General features: G+C 42.4%; 1 protein-coding gene across 4 annotated transcripts in view; it reads right to left on the reverse strand.

The window, feature by feature from the left end:
* The window catches only part of Ntm (neurotrimin), a 407,355-nt gene that overhangs the window by 167,506 nt on the left and 214,455 nt on the right, over positions 1–25,394 (reverse strand). For all 4 annotated transcript variants that reach the window (XM_027411728.2, XM_027411727.2, XM_027411726.2 and 1 more), the window contains exon 2: positions 11,578–11,810. In XM_027411728.2, the coding sequence (XP_027267529.1) occupies positions 11,578–11,810 (233 nt within the window). The remainder of the gene's footprint in view (positions 1–11,577; positions 11,811–25,394) is intronic.

Raw genomic sequence — 25,394 nt, forward strand, 5'->3', positions numbered from 1 at the left:
TACAATGTTTGATTTTAAAAATGCTGTTTGAATTTATATACAAGTGTTCAGAATTCAATAAATATTGAAAAATGAAAATAATGATCTGACAACTTACTAAGTCATTTATAAGAAACAGGAAATCAGGGCTGTAATAGACTTTTGAAAACAAAATATGAATGGAGACAACTACAAGAGAAAGTATCAAAAAAACCCAAATCAAGTATACATAGCAGCAATGTATATCAAAAATAGTAGCAAAGATGAATGAACTTGAGATAGATTACAAACATGAGGCTAGCTGAGAAATCCAGGGGGCCTCCTGAACTTTGGATTTCCTTGTTCTGTTTGGAGACAAGGTATTTTTATTCTTGAAACAGGGTGCTGTTATGTAGCCCAGGCTAGACTAAAACTTATAGGTATTCTCTACCCCCAGCCTCTCATGTACTGGGATTATAGGCATACATCACTATGCCTGGCTTATAAATAAAATTTTATTGAGATATTGCCAAATTAATTGAAAGTATAAAATAAAAATTGCTATTTGAATTGCTTACTCACTTGAATTTTATAAGAATTCATTAAATCGATTATAGTTGGGTTTAGGACTGAATTTTTAGTTTCTGCAGTGACCTTAAACACACCTATCATTTTGTATTATGTATGTATTCATGTGATGTGGTGTTCTCGGCATTAACAATTATAAATTTAGAATATTGATCAACTCTGATAAACATTGAAGAGACTCTTTCCCTGCAGTATTAAATACCCTGCCTAGATTTAATTTTTTTTTATGTAAAAGTAGGGGCACCCATATTGTTAGTATACAATTTTGCTTTCCTCTTCAATAAAAGATAAGATGATATATACCAACAAATTGTTTTAAAATAAAATTCTTTGGGTTTTATTTTTAGTTAATGATTGATATGTGTACATAGTCCATATGAGTCAGATAAAACTTTCTCCAATAGGAGGGGTCATGAGTGGGAAAAGTTCAGGAAGCCCTAGCTTGCAGCAAGCAATCACCCTAATGACTAAGCTCATTACTGCATTCCAGTAGATCTGCAGTACTAGAATTCTTTCTTAATTCCTACCTCCAATAACCAGGGGCCAATCATTTCAGAAGCAGTGTATTAATTTCATATTGCTACTGTAACAAATTTATACAAATCCCACAGCTTAAAACAAATAGAAATGTCTTTTCTTCTCAGTTCTAGAGGCCAGAGCCCATTGGCCTTTCGTTGATCTGAAAACGAGGATCAGATCTTAATCTGGAGGCTCAGAGAAAAGTGTCCAGGATTCTTCCAGCTGCTGGTGACTGATGACATTCCTGGCTTGTGGCTTTATCACCCCCATCTTCAAGGGCAATGCTGTCAAATCTCTGTTCCCACATTCACATTAGTTTCTCCATGTTTGTCTCTAGCGGCATCACTGCCTCCTCCTAACAAGTATGTGTGATTACATTTAGGGCCCATGATAATTTCCCTAACTTAAACTCTTTATTTAATCACATCTGCAAAGATGCAACCATTCGGGGAATATTCATGGGTCTTGGGACTAGAAACCGTTCTTTGCTTGGCCATCCTTCAGCCTACTACAACAAAACTGAGCAGTGAGCAATGAATCACATTGTTTAATTAGTTTTTAAAAAGAAATTTTATAACTCCATTCATTACTCAACAAATAGTCCCCAAACTCCTATTAGTTGGAGACACTGGGAATACAACGGAAGGCAGACATGCTTCCTGCCCTCAGGAAAACAGACACATCACACTTATTACACAACTTGTGGTCTGACCATGAAGAAGGGCAGTGCTTGAGCTCTTAAGTGAGGTGGGGGCAGTAGAGAACTCTGGAAAGCACCTCCAATCTATGGAAGTTCATATTTGAAAGCAGAAAAAGCACCTAGCAAGAGAATTCAGGTAGAGGGGAGAAGACTTATAAGGGCTTGGTGGCCAGAAAGAGCAAAAACATTAGTATAAAGTCAAATAAAAACAGTGAGGCAGGACAGAACATAAGCCAAAATTAGAGGTCCCAGAAACCAGACTCCGAGCTCTCCCAGACTTAGATGTCGTTGAGGCAATAACTTGTTTGAAAAGATTACTGTGGACACATAAGTAGTTTTATTGAAGGGGTGAGTGAAGGAAGTAGGATGGGTGTGGACAAAGTTTTATTTAATTTTACTTTTGTTCTAGCAGTCTATAGAAGAAATATAAGACCACCCATTTCCAAAGATTTCTATTTGTCTGGACTTCTAGCAGAGCAGAAATCTTGCTCCTAAACTTGGAACCACCAGCCTTTAAGTTTTAGATCCCCATGAATGGTCCTTCCTGAGCAACTATCCTCTTACTTTGTAAGGGTTACCTTGTCCCAACCCCATTCTACATCCTGATCACAGACTACTGTGATAAATCTGTGCAGATGTCCCAACCTTCTTATGGGTATTTTTATATATAAGTGAATATGAGAATTTCTAAAAATTCTTGATATTTCTTTCTTGGGGTAGGAAGAATGAAAGGGCTTGGCTAGCCTATATCCACAGAGTAAGGGAAGTTGACCCAAATGTCCTCTCTCTGAAGACCAGGTTTTTAGGAAAACAAAGCTCCTATAGCATCTATTCAAACTAGTGAGAAGAAAAGATTTGGTGGTGACACAGCTGAGGGACATTACCAGAGGAGAGGACAGAATGGAGATTATCAGGGTGTGACCCAGGTTGGTTCTTAGGAGCATGGAGAGCTGTATGTGTTACAAACACAGAGGACTGGATCTGTTCAAAAGACACAGGCTAGGACAGACAAGCCTGTATGCCTAATAAATGATTACAAACTTCATGGAATTGGCATGCAATCACCCGCCACTTCCTTGCATCTAATAGGCATCATTCTGCAAATCAGATTAAAGGATGTATCAAAACATTTCTATAAAGTATCTAATTGAGAACAATTTAAATAAGTAGGTCATTTTTTCCAGGTAATTATTATCAAAATTCAGACTGGAACCCAAAACTCTTAAATCCTAAAAATCTACTTCTTTCTACTAAGCTATTAAATCCACACTGGAGTCATCGCTGGGTTCATTGTGTAGACTCCCAATTAATCACAGTGGAAAGCTCTACTCGCCAAGTGAAAATCCTCTAGCTTGAATTCTTAATCCCCCACCAGCTGAGTTTACCACAAAGACATGAATATATAATTGAGACATAAAGAAAACATGCCACCAAATTAAATTGTCCTAATTTTAAATCAATAAATTCTTTTTCAAATAACATGAAATGAAGATAAAAGGAAAAATGTGGGGCCCCAACAACTCCAGCAGCAAATGAGCTGAACTCCAGCAGATGCCAGATAGACTTCCCACCAATGTTAGACATTGCTGGTCACAACTGATGTTCATTGGGAATGTCAGTCCTATGGTATATTCCAAGTGCAGACTTGTAGAAGTCTAAATCAGTCTGAAGATATGTGAAATGACAAGCTTTCCTCTCATCTGCACATGAGATCTCAGGCAACAGGAGAAGGTGGCTTCTGGTGGCCCTTGATGTGGCTGCCATTTATCCTTAGCTGCAATATCATCCATTCAGGTACAAAATCACAATGACATGAGGATTCAGGCACAAAATCACAATGACATGAGGAGCTCAATGTTATGTACTCTTCTGAGTGCATAAAGAGCTACTCCTTGACTACACTGTGACACATTAATCACTGTTGTGACTGCAGGTGTAAGCACAGAGTGCTTCCAGCAACAGATTTGGTGGTAGACATGTCTTGGAAGTCTGTCTCGTTTGTGTCTTAGCCACTACACAAGGGACACAGAACCATAGGGATTGAATCCATTCTTTACCTTCCAAGACTTCTCCCTTTCTTTCAGGGCTTATTAACCAAGGTGCTTGTCATGTTCTATTCCACTGATAGCCTTGTGGATATTGTCCATTGTCAAATCCATTTAATGTACATTGCCTTGAGGAATAGAAATGGCACTCTTGCCTGTATATCAGGAAAAACCAAGTCTGTGGAGAAACACTACACATCCCTGCCCATCCAAAACTGAAGTGTTGCCAGCTTTCTGGTCCTACTCTGAACACATAAGTGCAACCACTCTTCTTCCCTATGGTTCTTTCCTGGGACAACATGTCTTACCCAGAGCACTTACCAAGTCCCACTCACAAAATGAGAAACCCAGTTGTGAAATGCAGCTTTCGATTATGCTATTTAATTATCATGGCGCTGCAGCTACTTCCTTTCAGTGATTCATCAGATCTATATGCACACAAATATCCCAATCTCTGCTCTAACAAGATAGTGGTTGGTTGGTAATGTGGTCCTTTCTGCTGCAATGTCAGGAACTCCATGTGACTTTTGTGTTCCTAACATCTGTTTTCAAAATGCAGTTGAATGGTATTGAATTGTATTCCCTGATAATCTTGAATTCAACAGCCGATAGGCAGAGCACCTTCTACAACGATGTCTGCCCAGACCCAAAGAAGTTGAGGACTTTTAGTTTTCTCAGTGACCAGAATGTAAGTCATAAGGCAGATTGCACACCAGTCTGCCTGAGCAGGCAGGAGTCACCATGCGTCACTGAGTTCACTGAGTCACTGAGATCAATAACACTGCCTTTGATATCACTCTCTGAAAATCATTGAGTGCAAAGACCACAGCCTCCAACTCCACAAGCCTTTAGAGATTTGGCAGTGATTCTAGAATTAAATATGTACTGTTTCTCAGGAAGCCTCCAAAAGACCTCATAAACCTTCAGTTAAGAATATCTGAAAGGCATGAACAGGATGGGGCTTTAGGAAAAGGAATCTCTGCTTCACAATTAGTTTGAATAAAGCAATACCTCCAATGTGGAAATGGGAGGCTACAGATAGTGTATTTTGAAAATGCTGGTATTTAAGATCTGAATTTATTCTCCCCCCAAATAAAATGACAACCTTTCTACTTGGAGGCTGAATAAGGAATAAAGATACAGGGGGAAGCCTTGACAATTTCTCCATGCCATGGTGAAGCTGAGGTAGCTTGCAGGCAGTTCAGGTTCCCTAGAGGAAGCCACTCCAGGGAAATTATGTTCCTGGCTGCTTGTAGAATTTCACCAGGGAGCCCTAACTGCTCACCTGGAGGAATGCTGCTGACTCCCCAAAGTTCTGGGAAGCAGTCATGGTCACTGGAGTCTCTGTTCCCTTAGAACTGCATATGTGGAGTAAAGGATTTTTCAGAGGAGCCCTGTCTGCTATTGTGAGCTTATAGGTGATGCCAAGTTTTCCAAACTGCTTAGAAAACATAAGGGGTGTCCTTTGCCTGGCAAAATCATATCCAAAGGTACAGAAATGACTTTAATGAATCCATTGTGACTCACCCTACTTGACTTATGGAACAGGTAGGCTTCCAGTGGGCTTCCAGAGACGTGAGCACTGGTGTAGCCTTTCTGGTAAATGATGCCCCTCTACTGTCCATAAGGGCTTCCTCACCAGGTGAAGTGAGATGCTTCATGCTACCTACATTTTGTAGATCAATTGCCAGGAGAATGTCCTATTTCCTCACCATGTTCCACAGTGCTTTGAGGAACACTTCAATTTCATAGTAGAATTAATTTCCATAGCTTTTCAAAAATTCTACAAAATTTAAATTTTGTAGAGCCTTATGATGAGAGAAAAATGTATATTTTCATATATTTCTTGAAGGAAGCAGAAGAGTAGAGTGTTCCAATGTTCTTCTCCACTGTCTGTCACTTGGGGCTATTGAAACCTAGGCAAGAACATAAAGTTCTGTGTGAGGTCAATCCTGTCTGTTGGGGACTGGTTGGTGATGTGGACCTCCACCATGGACTCAGCCAGGTGCAGTTAGAATGGAAACAGGTCATAAGAACTTCTCAGGGCTCCAGGAGCCTGGTAGTGTGAGGAGCAGTTGGCACCTCCTGCTGTGTGTGGAGGGACAGAAATCTATGCTTTCAAAATAAGAATCAGATCACATTGTTCCCTTTGATATTCTGTGCTTCAAGTCTCCTTTTGTTGGGGCCCACCTGTAAAAGTCTTTGGTGCATAGGTATTTAGAAATTCATAGTTATTGTTCCTGTTCTCTTAATCACAGTAATGAGTTTTGCTTGACAAGATCAATTAATTATTCAAGATTGGAATGCTCTCTCTCTCTCTCTCTCTCTCTCTCTCTCTCTCTCTCTCTCTCTCTCTCTCTCTCTCTCTCTCTCTCTCGACACACACACACACACACACACACACACACACACACACAAAGACACCCCAGGGTGGCAAGGAGAGGATTAGGAACCTGAAGACAATAAAAGATAGATGAAGTGTTGGCATGGTCACAGTTGAATTGTTCATGTCACCACCTGGCTACAGGTCTCCCAGCCCAGTCTCCTCCCCCACAAACCCATGAACACAGGGGCTGGGTCCTATACTGTACAGTAGAGATCAGTGGTTCCCTCCTGAACTAGAGTTTCAGAGCTGCTTGACTCCAAAGGCAGATAATTAACTATGAGACAATAGCAGGGATTTTCAGATTAACTCTGTGTAGAGAGAAAGAGGAAAACTCATTTGCACCAAACAAAAGGGGAGGGGGCGATTAGATGCTCTAATGACAATGGGAGACCTAGATAGGGCCTGGAAAACTGATAAAGAGGCCAATAGCTTTCTTCTTACTATGAAAGGAATATCTTTGTTTTTCTAAGTTCTGCTTTCTGCTGTTCTCTATCATGCAAATGTTTTTCTAGGTGAGATTTAAAGTTCCAAGGGTACTTGGTCAAGGCTAAGTCCTTCCCCATGCTTAGGTGAGGCAGGCCTTTCATGTTCTATAGTCACTGCTGCAGGGAATGGCAGTATAAGTACAGGACTGTGGGACAAAGGGCTTCTTAGATGTCTTCTCTAGCTGCCTGCAATTTGACAAATGATTCAGTGGCAGCAAATCTTTTATTCTTTCTGTTTTCCAAGGTCTCACTTCTTCCATGAGACCAACAGAGACAGGAGGATGTTCATTTTGAATGCATAAAAAACTTGTTTGGCAGCAAAATCAAGAGCTGAAATATGTAGCTAGATTTCAGAAGCAGACATGAATTGTATCCATGAAGATGAAATCTGAAGGTCAAAAGGATAGATGTGGTTTTTATAAGAGTAATTTTATTTTTAATTATATATGTGTGTGTTTGGTTGTATGTGCCTGTAAGTTGCAGGGGCCTGCAGAAGTCAGAGGAGGGCACTGGATCCTCTGGAACTGGTATTATAGGTGGCTGTGAGCTACCTAACATAGATGCTTGGAACCAAATTTAGGTCTTCTACAAGACTGCCACTCAATACCGAGTCTCCCCTCCTCCAATCCCATCAAAAAGATTATGTTCTGCTGCCTAACAGGTTATGCAAATCCTTGAGTGGCACTTCTTAATCTCCACATTCTGGATAACACCTTTGGAGTCTAGCTTTCTTCTCTGCCTGAGCTGAGAAAGAACCCCAGTCTTCTATCCAGCAACTTCTGTTTTTAAAAAGAATACCATCTTTTCTTATTTCCATCTCTCTCCAAAACCTGTTCCCATACCATGCCCGGTCCTTCATGACAGGGAAACAGCATCACCATACTGGTAACTACTGGTAGCACTGATCAGTAATGCTCCCTGTGATGAAAGCTCAGGTCCATGCTCTGTGTCTGCATCATCTACTGTATTAGAAAAGATGGTTCCTATGACTGCAGAAGTCTTAGTTTTATTTCTGCTATTTTAAATTGTCACCCTAGTGAGTTGCTAGTTAACACAGCCTCTCCTCAGTTCACCTTTCCTGATACAGTCTCTTCTACCTGCCTTCAACACAACTCCAAAAGCTGTTCTCTCAGGGATGGTTTTTTCCCATCCTTGCCAAAGAGACTTGGCCCATATAATTGTCTGGGTGCCACCTGCAGCCTGGATCCTTGAGCACCTGTCTTCTCTTTCTCAAGCTAGCCATCCCTGTCCCTGAGGATGAATTCAGTGCCTCTATTTCATCCTTGGGTTCCCACTGACAGGCCAATGGATTTCTCCATTCACCATTCCTCTCATTGGAACTCACAATGATAGCTGCTCCTCCAACTCCTTTTCTGCCTGTTGTCTTCAATTGAGTGAAGGCTATAAAGCCCAACCCAGCCCAAATGGAACCCTGTCCACATTCAAGGTAACTCACCAGTCCTGTTCTAGAAACCACATTTTCATATCATCATGAGGAGATGAAGAGAGTTTAGGAGAACCTATGAAATCACAAAGCCATCTATAAAACAAATTAAATAAAACAGAAATAATGCTTAAGGAGTAGAGATTCAGGCCACAGCATCTGTACTCACACAGATTCTTGGAGATGATTTGGAAAAGTGACACACCATTCTATCTCCCCACACAGAAGTGAACTTGATCTTGAAGGGCAGCATTGTGTTCATCCTTATCCCATCCAAGTCATGGGAACACACTGTTAGCAATGTTTCTCAGAAAGTAATTATTGACAGAAGGAAGGAATGAGTTTATGTCTACTTCTTGGGCAAATGAAGTTGTGATGTCTTGATTATGTTTAAGAGTCGATCATTTTGAATTACAACTGTAAAGAAAGATCTAATATAAAAAAAAAAAAACTAATGGACTGGGTGGGATGCTTGGCAGTCAGGATGCTGCAAATAATCTTGGACTTCAGACAGATTGCAAGAGGTAGTGGCAGTGTCATTTCCCCCTCCCCACATCGCTCTGTGTGGGGTACATATACATGATGCTAGCTATGCAGCTTGTAAGTCCAGGTGGGCACAATACTATGTTTGTTTTCTTGTTATTACTGATGTTTGTATTTCTGTTTTTAAATGATTACAATACCATTTGGAGAACTTGATGTGCATGACTTGCATTCCAGCAGAGTTTGGTTGAAAAGCAACTTAAATTCAGACTGTCAGCTTCTGCTAAGGGAATTAGGGTCTCTGTTCAGTATAATAAATGATCCCAAGATAAATATATTTCTTTTTTTAATCCTGCATGGTAGTACATCCTCTTTCCAATACAGAGTCTGGCTCTATTTAGTTTGTCTGATTGCTTTGAAGAACAGGACAGGTTGACTCTGGAAAAACCATGGTCCTCTATTCATTAATGTGTCAATAATACTCAGCCCAGGCATATTGACAGCGGATTATCTTGGGCTGAGTCTGTGTACAAGACCAATGCCTTTTTTAACCCAGCTTGTTTCCAGATCAATACACCCATCAGCATTCGAAAATTAGCCCAAGATGAGATTCCAATACTCGAGATGGTGTGTCATGGGAAGAGGGCACCTAGCCAAGTCACAAATGTAAACACCTGGCTATAGATTAAACATTTTCCATTAGCTTGGACGTGGGTGAAGATGGTTGTGGACTGTATCCCCTCCTTTCCTTCTGTTGCCCCACCTTCCAAGTAGTCAGCCTTCTTTCTTAGGGCCATTGTAAGATCTTTGGACTATAATTTCAGATATTGACTTCAGTAAGTATCCATTAAATGCCAATGTTCAAAAACCAGTCTACTATTTAGGGCAGACATGAATGGGTGTGTGTGCAAGGAGATGCATAGGAAAACAACACTGACCCAGACCTGGTTTCTCGTTTTCTAAGAGGGGTTAGAATTTTCCATTCCATCCCTTTTCTCATTCTACGATGGTGCCGCTCTCTGCAGCAAACCTCCACTCAATGCTCCTAGCCTTTACTGGTCATTGCAAGACACTCTGCCAGAGGAAGAGCTTCAGAAGTACTGCCTAGTAAAGATCACCAGTGGCTTGCCTGGAGCATTCACCAAAGCTCCCCACAGAATTGTGACTCTTAATTTTTATTTTGTCTATCTATCTACTAGGAAAATCTATTACATGTTTAAAATGTATACATGCTCAAACAAAACCTCACATAGCAGTACCTAGTCTGCTATTTATAATACACTCAAACACCGGCTATCCAATTCTATTTTAAAATGCTATTTGCACAAAGCTGTTTGAAAAAAAATACTCATTTATATAACCTATAAAAGAAATAAAACATCATAATTTCCTTTGTTTAAAAAAAAACAATAAGCAAAAGTTATAAAACCCTGATGTGACCGTACTCTGCCACAGCCTGATAGCTTCTAGTGTACTGCTGCCCTCACCTGTAAGTAACCTGCACCCAAATGTCCCCTTATCCTAACCTGTTCTCCTCTCATGGCTGCTGGCCCTCTCCTGCTTCTCCCAGTTCTGATACATGATCCCAGTGTGCTTTCTTCATCTTCTCACTGAGACTTCCCCTCATTCCTTTAATTTGTCCTTCTCAGTCCTTCTTCATCTTTTCTTTCTCACCAATCACTCCAGCTTTTCATCCTACTCTCAAGCATACTGCCAGGAAGGCAGGCTGCAAGAGGGACATCATTGCTTTGCCTGGCTCCTGCAATTTAGCTGGATGAAAAGAGACAGGGATCAGGCTGGGGTGCAGGGTGTGGGAGAGGAAAAAAAATCCTCCAGCCTAGGATTTCACTTCCCAGGATCTTCAGTTCCGAGAGAGCAAAAAACAAAGTGTTTAACCTACTATAAAATGTGACTAAATGTTTTAAAATATCAGTAGTGTTTTAAAAAAAAATCAAAGGGAGCATTCAATAGTGACTACGGGGTACATACACCTCCATGGGTTAGGCATTCTCACAAGGGCTTTAGTTTATCTGTGTGTAAAATGTAAACCCAACCCCACTCCTCACATTCACCCTGTTTCACAAGAAGAGGCCCCTGGGGTGCAGTAATACTTGTTTTAGGCCTCTCCATCAGACAGCAGACAATGCGGCTCCAAACTTGCTCAGTAACTAGAAACCCATCTATTTGTTAAGTGTAGTTTGCTGCCCAAGGACCAGTTCTGATTTGAGAAGACTAACATCAGCCCCATGATGTGAGAAACAGAGGGAGTAGAACCCAGAGAGATACCACAAAATGCACTCAGACACCAACAAACTCCCCAGCAAACCATAAAACTACAAAGTGCAAAGAAGAAGAAAACAGAAGCCAAAACAAACAAACAAACAAAAGAAAACAGAAGACCAGCTAAGTAGGGACCCTGAATCCAGTCTCATAGATAGCACAGGCATGGGGGAACAAATCTTGGGTTGGATGAAAAAAGAAGCAAGTACATTACACCAGTGTGTGTGTGTGTGTGTGTGTGTGTGTGTGTGTGTGTGTCAGGGGGTGGTTGAGGTAAGCTTCTGAGTTGAAGTAAGATCACTGCATCTTGGCTCTTCTGTTATTGAAGGCTGGTCTAGGGCATGGCATATGTACCGAAACAGAAGAACATTAAAATTCTGGTCTTAAAATAAAGCAAACTTGTACTTGGGTGCAACATTTTAAAAATGCTAAGAGGAAGAAAAGCCAAGGAAAGCAATAATTAGAAGATAATTTTGTATAAAAATATTATTGGAATACAAGAAAAACTAGTTCATCTCAACAAGCCAATTGTTGGAAAGTTCAGTGATAACTCCCATTGCCACTGGGTGGGTGTTGGGCATGTCTAGAAAAGTGTCCTTAATGGGAGAACAGGAAGTATCATCTTGGTTTAAGATCATGAAAGACATTCCCATCTACACATTGAGGCCTCCCAGCCAAACTCTACCCACCTTGTACAATGAGATGGACCCTGGAGGTCTTAGGGTGGTTGTCTGTCTGCACTGAACAGGTATAAGGACCCTCGTCATACACATCCACATTCTGGATCTCAATGCTGTACTGGGTCTGGGTGTTACTCAGGAGGACCACACGAGGATCTAGGCACCACTTGTCATTTCCAGCATAGAGGATGGTACTGCGGTTTAGCCAGGCCACCCGGGTGACTCGGTTGTCAATTGTACACCTGAAAGACAAAACCAGGCAGATAAGTAAAAGGACCAGAGAGAAAGAAGAGGTTGTAAGAGGCAGGCTAGCATGCCTCAGCATGCCTTGTCTTTCCCCTTTATACCCAGTGGACAGACATGCATTCCCTGTGTTTGCTTTGCCATGGGTAGAATGTTCCAGAACTCACCAGTAGGGCACTTGTATGATTATGGCTTTAGAACATCTACTGTTTGGGTTTTCTAGATCCTGAGGAGTTTAGTGCCTCTAAAGCCAGAGGAGGAAATGACCATTTCAAATAGCCTCTAAGTGCAAAGCCAAGGCATCTTACATACTCAGAATATCTAGAATGTTAAGACACTACTAGCCCTCCTAGCTCAGCCCTAGGATCCTCATGATGTGGACAATGATAATTCCCATTGTCACTGGCTGGCTGTTTGGGATGTGCTAAACTGTTCAATACTTGCAACAGCCCTGCGGGGTGTATTTTATTGGAAAAAGAATTCAGGCACAAGGATGCTAAATGTTTTTCCAATTCACGGTTAATATGTGCTGGTTCAGAAACCCAGCTTTAACTACAAACCATCCTTCCACTCATCTCAATATAGCAAATTCTAACAGAAGGCTTCTGAAGTCAAAACTAAATAGGGACCACCACTATTGCTGTTTATCTTCATTATATCCAGGGCAGAAATGTTCAATTATTGCTAGACTAAAGACATTTTCTAAAATCTCAAGACTGTTTGCACATATAAAAATAGATTCCCTTTCTTTTTATTTTTGCATCTGGAGTTCTCAAGTTGTGGAAGCTTCCTTTTCTCTTCTGCACTTTGAAACCGCCCAGTAACTCTCACCAAGTCTTCATCATATCTTTCTGTCTGTAATCATTTCACTCTCTTGTTACACCAAGTATGTCCTATGGCCTAAGGCTAAATTCACAAATACAGTGTCTAGCTCCTTTCTGTAATGCTGGGAATAGCTGTGGTGCATGGTCTTTATAATGATGTCTCAAATTTCTGCACTCTTTTAGCATATAAAGTACATTCACATTCACACTGTCTCAATTGTTTCCTGCAACAAATCTTTGAGGAAGTGGCTCAAATTCATTTCTTGTTCCAAAGACCAGAACTGTTCTGTTTCAACCTGCCTGGGTCTTTCGCAGTGAAAGAGAAAGCACTGAAGACAGTCCCCCACTTTAATGTCTCATTTCGTGTACTGTGTGTACTTCACAATGTGCAAAGGTGACCTTTTTAATGGGCAGGTATCATGGTTTACTTTGATTGCCAACTTCATTGGCTTCAGAAATTCTAGGAAAGTAATAAAGCATAAACATGGTTTTATCTTTGAGAGGACTGGGGAAGAAAGAAATTGGGGTTCACCATTTCAAGGGGTGCCAAGAGACATGCTCTTTCTCTGATGCTTGCTGCTAAGAGGTGAACTACTCTGCTCCAGGCTCCCACCTCACTAAATGTGAAGGACTCACACCATAAGCCTTAATAAGCCTGGCCTTCTACACATTGTTTCACTAGGGTATTTTTTCACAGTGTCAAAAAGCCAACCCAAAGTGGCTTTGCTTCTGTTGAATCCTAAAAGTTACCATTAAAACAAAACAAAACAAAAACCAAGCACTGACAGTGAGTTCCTCCACTTCCTGCTTCCTGACAACGGCTATAGGTTACTCAGGCGCAGGTGGACATATTGCAGAAAGCTCCTATGGGGGAATCTGCCCAGTAAGAAGCACTCTTGTTTTAGGGTCTAGCAGGTTTGCAGCACTTAGGGATTTTTCTGGCAATTCTGGAGAAATGGAGGGTGTGATGCTGACATATGCCATGAAAGTGATAGAAGAACCAACTAGTGAGATGTCAGGGTACTAGTTCAAAACAGGGGCATGTGCCACTTATATCAGAAACACATGAAAGGTCTATAAGCTCCACAATTGCTTATATTATTTATTAAGTCTTTGAGAAGCCAGAAATATCAAGTTATAACAAGAGCTCAGTTGGAGTTTGAAAGTTACTGATTCAGAATAGTGGTACCCAGGACCACCTATATAATTTATGGAGCCTGAGACCAAATGAAAAGACAAAAACCTCTATCAGTGAGAAGTTTCAGATGGTAAGAGTGGGGCACCAAACCAAATGTGGGTTTGCAAATCAATAGTCATGAAGTCAGCTCTACTGATCCTCAAACTTTAATTGTAATCTGTGATGGGAGGTTTCTGAGAAATAGGTTCTGATCTGGTACAGCAGAGGCTGAGCCTAAGACATACACAAACACTCTCATCTCTCACTCTCTCATCTCTATTTGTTACCTAGGCTACTACTCTCAAACTCTGTTCTTCTGCTTCAGCCCCCAGAGTGCTAAGATTTCAGGCCTGTTTCATCGTGCCTGACTTAGGGTTCTGTTTCATTGCTGGGTTCCCAGGTGAAGGCATTCACCTAGAACCTGGGTTCACCCTTTGAGGTGATTTCATCTGGAGCTGAATTGTGTACATATTAACGTTCGTGAAGCCTGCTAATATGTGGCTGGCAAGCAAGCAGCTTCTACATCACAAACAGCATCACCATCACCTGGGAACTTGTTAGAAGTGCAAAATCCAAAGCCCAACATCAGAGGCAGTGAATCAGAAGCTGTATTTTAATAAGATCTCCAGGTAACATGATTGCATGTGATGCTTAGCCTGGTCTGAACTATATTCCATGCCTCCCTTTTGGCTTCAAGGAAAACATCCAGAGCAAACTGTGAGAGTCCAAGACAGAGTGGGAGATCCTTGACAAAGGAAACTCCTGATGGTGGTCTCTTCCTTTCAAATCACAGGACAATGGTCTTCATCTTGGGCTGCATTGACTGAAGCCTGGCTCTGAAACCATGCTGCTTTGAGCCCCCGAAGTACAATTCATTCCACAGCTTACTATACTAAAAACAACTTTTACAGTAATGACTTTAAGGGCAGAACCTATTCTGAACTTTGCTTGGGGTCAAACAGGTTACCAGAAGCTCACACTCATGACCAATGCTTGCTGAACACATATCTCTACTTGCTAAGTATTGTGCAAGCCTACTCCAGGAACTGTTAGCATCTCAAAAACGTGAATGCATTAATGTATTGTTGCAAACCAACAGATCAAATTATCTGAGCCTAAGAAACATCTATATAAGGAAATCGAAGTTATATTAACATTTGTTCTACTTTTCACCTTTGATGTTCCTTAATGTCCTCATGGGACCTCAAACAAACACATCTAAGTTCCAGGTTCTTAGATTCAGTTTGCATCTGAATAGCCTGGCTGATAGCATACAGCAGAGATAGATGGGTGGTGCTGAGCTGGAGACTGAGTTGAGACACTGTATTTTGTTGTAACCCAGAGGGTGCCCACAGTGGAGAGTGATAGTCTGGAGATCACACTGTGAGAACCACTAATTCAAAGATCTGGTTTCTGGTGAAATGAGAACAACCCAGTGGATGGGTGCTAGGAAATGACTCTTGTCAGAAACAATTTTCTATTACTTTCCCAGAGAAAACTTTCTTGTAACCAATGTGTTCTGGGAAGCCAGAAGCAGGTTCATAGTGACTTTTTCTCTGAGTGGCTGAAATTAAAGCAGATAGCAGTTAAAAGTCCAAGGTGCAGGAAATGCTGACCAGCAGACGCGGGCCCTGGGAAAAGTTGATGATACCCAGTGCTCAGGCTTCTCCCAGCCTTCAGAGGTAGTACCAGAGGGACATCCCGGGATACCTACCCCTGGAGGTCTAATTATCCAATATGGACTGAAGAAGAAGCTTTATGATCATACCATATTGCTTTACAGGGCCAGAGAGGTTCCTCAGCAAAAAAGCTAACACTTCAAATGCAGCCAATTTCCAGCCCAGTTATGTAGCCCCTGTGATATACTACACTGAAAAGTTGGCATAGTTTCAGCTGTGGTTTTGGGCACATTCAAGGTCATGTTGAGATGTCCAAACTGTCACTACTGTGTATCAGTCTTGCCGAGTCTCCATGGAATTAACACAGGCGTCTGCAGAGATGGATCACAAAGGTAACTCAGCAGCCAACTCCTGTCATCTGCTCATACCTGCCCCCATCTATCTGTCTCATTTATCCATTCTCCATAACAATGCAGAGGAGACATTCTTCAGATAAAAAAAAGTGAAATAGATAATTGCTCCTCAGCCAGAGTGAGTGCTTGGTTGACGGGGAGAAGCAGACATTGGAGTCGGAAATTTGGCCAGCAGTCCCCTTTGCAAACATGCTGTGCCTCCAAAGACTTCTACATTGTTATTTCTGAAGCACACCATGATATTTCACCTTCCTTAGGAAGACTTTAGAGATATGATTAACTGGGAGTGGATAAGGTTTTAAACTCATCCTTCCCTGACAAACTAAGCAGGGGAAGCTGGAGCTGGACTCTCATCATAGAACAGGAAACATCCAGAGGACAGCAGGACGGAGGAAAGAGAGAGAGAGAGTAGATGGAAAGGGTAGGATGGGTGTTCCGCATCCCAGGAATGTCTCACGGTGAGTACAAGAGCTAGAAACTGTTCCAGGAGGGCAGGACCACAAGACAAGAGGACAGAGGATGCCCTTACAGGAGGCACAGTGCCAGGACAGGGTTCCAGTTCTGTTTCCCTGTTACTTTCTTATTGAGCACATCTGCCTAAAGGCTATATCTGACTAAATGATGGAAACAGAAAGAAGGCACATTGACACCTGGTTGAAACATTTGGATAAACCAAATCATGTCCCTTCCATACCTTACCCCAGTTTCAGTTTCTGCCATAAGTCTTTTCAAGAAGCCCTCATATAGTTGGATAGTACCCTCTTTCCTGGAACCGCCCCTGTTTTCTACATAAGAGCTCTGTCATCACTCATTCTCTCTCTCTTCCACTTTCTCTCCTTCTTAAGCTCCAACTTATGGATAAACTTCTCTCTAAAAGTCATCTTCTGTCCATGAATTTCAGTCTTTGAAATCTTAATCTCAAAGTCACTGGCTAGAGGCAACTTTGGTGGCCAAGATCAGAGAAAGGCTCTATGGTTCTAAAAGACACACTCATATTTCTGTGTCATCAAGTCTCCTAGTATCTACAGATGTACCAGGCTTCTACTTCACCATCCTCACTCCTGTCATGATTTGGGCATGAAACAGACTCCAAAGACTTGTGTATTATAGCCTTGGATCCCAGTGGTAGATCCAGCCCGAAGTAATGATTGAAACATGGGGGCTCTGTTTGTTTTGGTTTCTTGGCTACTTGAGGTGAGCAACTTAGTTTTGTTGTACCCTTCAACTGTGATGGTCTACCTCATCACAGGCTAGAAACAACCCATCTGCCAAGCATGGACTAAAACCTCCAAAACTGTGAACCAAAAAGTTCTTTCTTTCTTGAATTCTTTTCAGGGGTAATTTGTCACAAGGACACATTTAACACACTGCCCAAAGTGACTCTTATGCCAAGAACAGAACAAGCCCCTTTGTGTGTTCACACCCAAGGCTTCTAGACAGAGCTCTGTAGCTTACTACTCTACTCATCTCTGACATCCTCTGACAGCCAGCCTCAGGGTTCAACCACCAGCTCCAAACACATCCCAGCCTTTGGTATTTTGGTGTATGGCTTTCTACTATCACCATATCAGCTCTCCCTTCTGCATGAGGCCCTCATTGGCATCCCATAGACTGGCCTTGCCAGCATCCTAGAAGAGTGTTGACAGAAGAAGGCCCAGAGAGACATTGGGTTGCCAAGAGACATCTGGTTGCCATGAGGCATCTGATTGCCATTTGTTTACTAAGCCTGTGCCCCCTTTATGTGCATATGTGACTATCTGCCTTATGGACATTCTTCTTGTTGGGAATATGCAGACCCATCTAAGGCTCTATCCTTTGATACCACTTGTATATGTGAACTGCCAGGGCATCATCTATGGTGATGGAAAGCCTCACATGCAGTTGGCTAGAAAAGGATACAACCATAGGAGAACAGGCCCAACCATGAACCTCTAGCACACAGAGTGGGGTAGGGAATGCTTCCAAACCTGTAATTGTCTGCAGCTGCATTTACTGCCCCAAAGAAGATTTAAAGTCCCCTGACATCTTCAATGAACAGTAATTGTGTTTTTATAGAGAGGAGAAGCACAAGTATTGAAGCAAGCCCAGGACCCACATCTCAGAGACAAAACTACGTAAGTATGGACTTTGGTGGCCTTACACTACTTTTGGAATCAGGGTAAGAAAAGAGAAAGATAAAAACTTGAAACCTGGAAGAAAAGTAGGTGAAAGTGGTCTGTTTGGAGCCTCCTAAAGACAGGCAGAGTGTTGAAAAAAAAGAAAGAAGGATTACTGAAGAAAGGAGAGGAAAGCCAAGCCTGGCCTCTCCTGATAGCACCTGCCTGAGGATCTAACGGCAATAATGGATCCAGACAGTGTGCAATCTGACAGCTCCTCCTATGAAATGGCCCTTTAAATGCTATTGAAAGGCAGCACGCTTGAGACCACAGCACAAAAAGGTGCCTCTGTCCTTCACAGAACCTGATCACAACTGTCTCTTATCACACAGAAATGCTTCAGCCACTTCCAAATTTGGCTTCCCTAGCCTTTGGCACATGCTCTCCTCACCTCACCCTTCACAGCAAGTATTGCAACATAAGTGGCTCAAGATGCCTTCACTCAGGCGCAGGGCATTAGAGCTCTTGTGTGAGCTTTCCATACCTGCTTCTCTGAAGAAGAGTTTTCCAGGAAAAATCAGGCAACAAAGGTGACATGTCTCATGGCTGACCCAGTGCAAATTCAGAGGCTAGAAGACACCTCAAATCTCTATAGTAAGAGACAACCCCAGTAGTGAGGTGGATTATTTTGAACCTCCTAGATAACTTTTAGCACCAAAACTCATGTTCTTACTTACAAAATTAGGTTGGATGTTAAAGACAAAATCTCTAGCTATCCTCAGTTCAAACTGCTCTTCCTTCTCCCAACTGGTACTGGCTTGAATTTAAATAACAAAACCAGCATACAATGACATCTTTCCTAGCTGTGAAAATAATGGCCAGGGTGGCCATGCCTTGGCAGAAGGAGAGGACATGCTTGTGATGGAGAAGAAAAGGCAATAGAGGAGGGAAACAAAACCAAACCAGCTGGACACATACCATGCTGTGCCTGTGGCTTCATACTGCTGGGAAACAGCTGTGGTCAGGGGGAGGGATACGAAGAGGAGGGCAACATGGCTGAAGTCTGGCTGCTGGAATGAAAGTCTCCTCTCTGCCTCCAAGGTCTCAGAGTTACTTCACTTCACTGATTGCATTGAAGTCATTTGTAGTGAAATAATGTTTCTCCTCCATGGGGTCAAGAAGGAGAAGATGAAGAGAACCATGCACAGAAAAGCATAGCTCTGAATATCAGAGAGATCACAGCAGGACTCTTCTGTGTCCTATCACATGGACATCTTCCTCATCAGAGTTCTGTATGTTTCTTGCATCCTTAACATGATTGTAAATTCTTGGCTAGGTCTCATTTCCTTGTATAATAGTGTCCAAAGTACACACCAAACTGCCCACTGATTCTGTGAATGATGCCACATATCTTTTACAAATTTTAAGAAAGAAGGAATGAGAGAAATACATCCACTAAAAGTTTGAGTTATAAGAATAAACACAGTACATGTCTCTAAAAACCCACATCTGCAAACACAATTGTATGAGCTGCCCTCCATACCACCTCTTATCATGGGGAATCAGCTCAACTGAGGCAGACTCCTGCTCCTTGCCAATGCCTCTGAACAAAGCAGTGGGGCTTTGCTCTGTGGACTTCCAGAAAGGCTGTCTGCAAGCACATCTACCCACCTGTCCTTTCTATCTAAATCAAATAAATCTGCACTGCCACAGACAAACTCAGTGGAGTTAAGTGGGCCATTACTTGTCTAAAATGAATAGCACAGGAATTTGAGTTGTACTGGTAACAAAAACTCAATATTAATATGAATTCCGAAGGAAGCTCAACAGGTCATATGATATTTTAAGTTACAACTCCCACAAGCTATTCTTTATTCATCCATAATCCGGTCACATATGAAGAGGAACTCCATAGTTAGTATAAGATGATTTGGGCAATGTGAGAGTGTCTACACTATGGAAAAGTATAAAGTTATTGGGAGAAATGAAGACAAAGAGGCATCATGGGCTTATCTCTGGCTATCAGACTATTGAAATGATGGGTCCCTTTGGAACTGGGATTACCCCAGGGGTCTCAATTGAGAGAAGAACAATGCTGGGCTCCTGGTGTAAGGCACATGGGAGCTTAATTTCCATAAAGAGATTGCATACAGTTCTGACAGCTTGTCATACCTTATTGCAAGGAGAGAGGGGAGGCTAGACAACAGCAAGGGGCACCATTACAAATTGACCAACACTTTATTTATGCATACTATTTTTTTACTTTATTATTTTATGCACAGGGATGTTCTGCCTGAATGTATGGCTATGAATCACATCAGTTGTTGGTGCCCTGGAGGTCAGAAGAGGGCTGTGGATCTCTTAGTACTAGAGTTATACAAATGATTGTAAGCAACTATGGGAGGAACTTAGAATCAGCTGGCCCTGGGTTCATTCACTGGAAGATCTGTTTTGCTCCTAACTACTGAACCATCTCTCTGATTCCTAGTTATACACACCTCTTACCCTCTATTTAAACATAAACTTTATGTCTGAACCCCACAGATAGACTGAGGAGGAAAGTTGTCATAGACTCTTTTCCTCTTCCCCATGTGGCCACATTGACTATGTTCCCATTGCCTGGTTTTCACTGTTGGCATCTTTTTAATCAGGTCTGTTAGAACTACCTAAGAGTGGTCAGTTAGGACTACCAAGGTCTACAACCTCCTGTATTCCCTGGGTGCTAAAGCCAAACAACATAAAAACTTTCATTTCTTTATTGTATCCAAAATATAGGCCAAACGTGGAAAACAGTCATTCCTAAGGGGCAGAGTCTAAATGCACTCATGTTCATGACATTCATGGAAATTTGCCTTGAACTCAACCTGCCATTTGACCTTGGCTAAACAGAGTGAGACCTGGGAAACTCAATGCCACCACCCTCTCTGATGGTTTATTTAGACAGCACTTATATAGAGGCTATATTTCTGAGGGTGTTTCCAGAAGAGAACAACACGAGCAACATTGTACTAAGGAGGTCAGATCCTTGCTCATCAATTTGAAATAGTATTATCCAACCCACAGAGGACCTTAATGGAATAAAAAAATAAAAGAAGGGCAAGACTTTTTCTCTGTTTGAGCTAAAATATTCATCTTCTCCTGCTCTGGAAAACTTTCTCTTTGGGTTATCAGGTCTTTGGCTTGTATTGAAACTTACAGTAGAATTGTGAGGCAAAGCCAATAATCTCTAGACAGGTAACACAGGCAGATAATAGCCAGACAGATGGATCCCCTTGACTCTGTCCCTCTGAAGAACTAACTCCCAGATACACACAATCCACATGCTTCAGGCATGGACTGTATTATGTGCACTGGTCTACCTCTCCCCTGGTTGTCTGAACACTACATACAGTAGACTTTAGTGACTAGAAGTTTAATGTGGAATGTCCTCTCCATATTGACATTTACAAAAATTCCTATCCCCTTCCTAGGCCAACTTTAGAGATTACTTCTTATTCCAATTATTTTTTATTTTCAAGGCTTTTTGTTGTTGTTATTCAATGAGTGCTCTTCAAACATACTTCAACTGTTATGTATTCCAGGGTTCATCCTTTTGAGTTACGTGCAGCTCTGGGAAGGCAGAAAGCACACACAAATTGAGCATCTCTAATCTGAAAATATGAAATCTGAAAAGCCCCAGAATCTGAAACTTTGTGGGTGTCAACTTGATGCCACAGTGGAAAATTCCATACTATAAAATGTTCTTCCATGGAAAAAAAATTGATTACATAAAGTCACTTTTAGGGTACAGGGCATATGTGAAACATTAATGAATTTTGAATTTAGATTTGGGTTCCATCTCAAGACAACTAGTTGTGTATATGCTAATATTCCAAAATCGAAACAAATCTGAACTCTGAAATACATCTGGTCCTGAGCATTCCTGGTTAGGGATGCTCAACCTGTATTATTTGTTTGTCTAGTCTACTCCTTGTCTCCCCTACCCTGTAATGGCTTTGGGTAATAATATCAGGGCAATTTAGACCTTGGTGAGTGTTCTGATGACTGTGAGGACGGAGGCTTGTTAAATAGTGTTTTAGTTAGGGATGAATCTGGGAGAGTAAGTCCTCTAGGGCCTGGGAGTAAAGTGTATGGAACAGAAAGCTTTGACAGGACAGATGGAGTCAGGCCGGTGAGTCTGCGCACAGTGATCTCTGTGTGCCCCTAGACTCCACAGTGCAGTGACTGGTGTTATCACATCAAGGGGTGCCTCTGCCCTCCAGCATCCAGCTGTGTTGTTAATCCAATGTGAAGCCATGGCTGAAGATAGCAAAGGAAGGGAAGGAGAGCAGGTGCCAGAGGCTATGCTCCTGTTTCAAAAACCACAGCCCATGCCAGAGGCCCTTTCCACCCAGCCTCACTTCTTGGAGGCGCCTATGACCTTCTTCCCCTGTCCCTCCCACATCATGACAGCACCTTTGTAAAAACCATTTTATTCAACTCTGCTCAATTATACCAATTTGAGCATGCCATTTCTTGCACATGGAATCTCTGATCATTCTAGATAGGTTGTCCAATCTGCCCCAAGAAAGACTCTCACTACATCCTGAGGTCAGAGAGTGGCCAAAATAATAAACAAAGCATTCTGCAGAGGCTAGCTCATAGTGTCTGCAAGTTAATCTTAGCATTGAGCTTCTCTTTTTTCTCTAGTGGACAGACCAAGGAATCAAGAAGGGAGCTGTACAAAAGAAAGTTTTGAGAAATAAATCCATCCATAGTCTTGCCTTTGTGTTTAACTGTTTGGTTGTGTTCTCACTAACTGCTCTGTATGAAGCTTGTGCCTGAGGTGAGACTTCTTCATGCCTCTTTATCTGTCAAAAGATCATGTCCAGCCTGACAGAGCACCTAGTGGAAAAACCATAGCACACATGGTCCTACGAGGACAGCTTCTATAATTACATTGGGCACACAAAGAATTGGTTTGGTGGGTAGGATGTATGGGCTACACTAGCACATTATATACACTATATATTGGGAAAGGGCCTGGAAATGGCCTGCTTCCCCCATGCCAGGGCTTGGTGTGGCTACAAGAGCTGTGTTTGCTTGGCAGCATTGCACATATATATCAGTCTGGGATGGATCCAGCCTATATGTTACACCTGGTCCTCTCCCTGGGGCAATCCTCATCTCCATCACCAGTAGCATTTTCAGCCTTCTCTTAGGTCTGGTACCCATCTATCAGTCACTTTGCACTAATGTGAATATTTAGGTCTTGAACACTTGCAAGTGGGGAGAAGCTCAAAGCTTAGCAGACAAAACACAGTTCTGGCTATATGTGCATGTATGACCTTGTGCATACTCGACTGTAAATATTATGACCATATTTGTGGCAAGAAAGGGCAAAGAAGAAAGCAAAGTGGCTTGCATCCTAATGAAAAACAGTCTTGCTATGGAAACCCTATCAGCAGGAAGGCAGGGAAGGGAGATGAGAGCTAGACTCTCAGAGATGCTTGGGGACTCCCATGTTGGAGGGCAGTGGGAGGGGGTTGTCTCTGTTTTCTCACTAAGTGACCTTGGCCACACACCATTTCACCTCCTTGTGGTGCCACTGTGTCTAAGTGATTGCCTGGACTGGGGTGGAAGTGAAAGACAGCTGGTAAGTAGGCAAGCATCCTCCCTGGGGAGCAGTTGTCTAGTTAGAAAGCCCCCTTTCTGCCATCTGAGTAGGAGTCAGGGAAACAGAGGAAGCAGGAGGCAAAACCAGCATAAAGATGCATCCTGAATTGCTGGAAACTTGTCCTTTTCCATCTATGTCCTGTGGAGCCCCTTTTTTCCCTGTGGCTTGTGAAGAGGAAGGAAGAACTCCCCAGGGTATGGAAAATGAGCACTCCTAAAGACAAGGGAATACAGGAATCACTAAGAGCACAAAGCTCATTGGCTCTCTCTAGATAGTTAATTAAGGTGATGCAGTCCCCACAGGAGTGGATGTCTCTAAGAAGATTAAATTTGCCAGTGGGAAGGTGATGCCCTTTGCTTAGTCTGCTTCTCTGTACCTGGGGAGACATCACTGTTGCCCATTTTCTGCTGGATCTCTCCTTCACTAGCCATGGGTCAGTTGCTTCTTTGAAAAGGTCCTGAGGCCAACTTGTTAATGATGGCTAGTATTACTCCAGCTTCCTCATTTCTCCTACCTCTCCACCAGCAGCTGACTATATTGAGGGGGGATCACAGTGAGAATCTTTGGGTGCAAGGAAGACAGAAAAGAGCACACATGTTAAGTCATCTCTTGCTTTATCTGTATTATGTACAAAGACAGTGGCAAGATACAAAAGTAACTCTCTTGGGCCATATGAAAGTGTTTTAACCCAAGGCAAAATGTCTCAATTGCTGACCAAAGATGTATGGCCAGAAGAAATCAGTCCTTAGCCTTGGATGCCTCAGGTATACAGAAGAAAGAGTTCAGGATGCAGTCTGGAGGAACTCAGACCTCAGGTAGGCAGAGGAGGAGTGTGGAGAATCTCAGGAATGTGATAAATAGAACAAAAAGCCAGGAGGAAGAGAGAAGAAGGCAGGCCTGGGGTCTGCTTTTAGATCCCCAGTGTCCTGCTGCCCACCAGCACAAGACATAGCAGTGGTGTATGTTCACCCTGGCTCTGTTGGGTCCCATTTATCATCTCTTTGTGGCTTTCCAAGCTTCTGTGCTTCTACTCCTACCCACCAATTCCTGTTTCTATGTTCTGAGGCCCACCTTTAGGTTACAGGACTCTGTTCACACTTTCATACAGAACTCAAGTTTGTATCCTCCAGGCAGCTATAAGCAGGCTGCCTGTGGTGGACAGAAAGTGCCTTAGCCATCTTTTGGGTGTCTGCCTGAGATAGAGCTGGCTCCGGGCTCCTGCCTTGTCCTGCCTCGCTGCTTCTGCTCTCTTTCCTCACATGTCTAGTCCATACCTAAGGGCTGCTTCAGGGGAAGAAAAAAAAAAAGACAACCCTATCTGTAATCCTCACACCTGCTTCCTGACTGGTAGAACCCATAGGAAGAGAAAGAATGCACAGAAAAGTGAGTAGAAAGAAAAGGTGGGCTGCACTGTGACCAGCTGCAGGGATCAGGGCAGAGCAGGCAGCTCCTAACTCTACGGAAGGCACAGTAGCGACATAAAGCCTGAAGCCTGGAACAGTGGGCAGAGAGATGCAAACACGGTCAACTGCAGTAATAGAGGGGGACACTTGGTGGGAGACACATGTATGTGAAAATGTGCATAGGAACACAGAGACCACTCCCTGGATACAAAGGTGCCTAAAGATGTAGATGTGGATACAGGATAAAGGATCAGGTGTCTGGTCTGGGAAAACTGTTCTGTGTGATGAACAGAGCAGGAATTCCCAGAAACAAAGGTCAAAGCCCTTATTGCCACAATGTGCAGTATGTTCTAGGCTGTGTATGAGCTGTTATCCCAAGGGTCTGGGGAGGCTGA

Source organism: Cricetulus griseus, chromosome 4 (assembly GCF_003668045.3).
Source record: "Cricetulus griseus strain 17A/GY chromosome 4, alternate assembly CriGri-PICRH-1.0, whole genome shotgun sequence".
NCBI classification, from domain to species: Eukaryota; Metazoa; Chordata; class Mammalia; order Rodentia; family Cricetidae; genus Cricetulus; species Cricetulus griseus.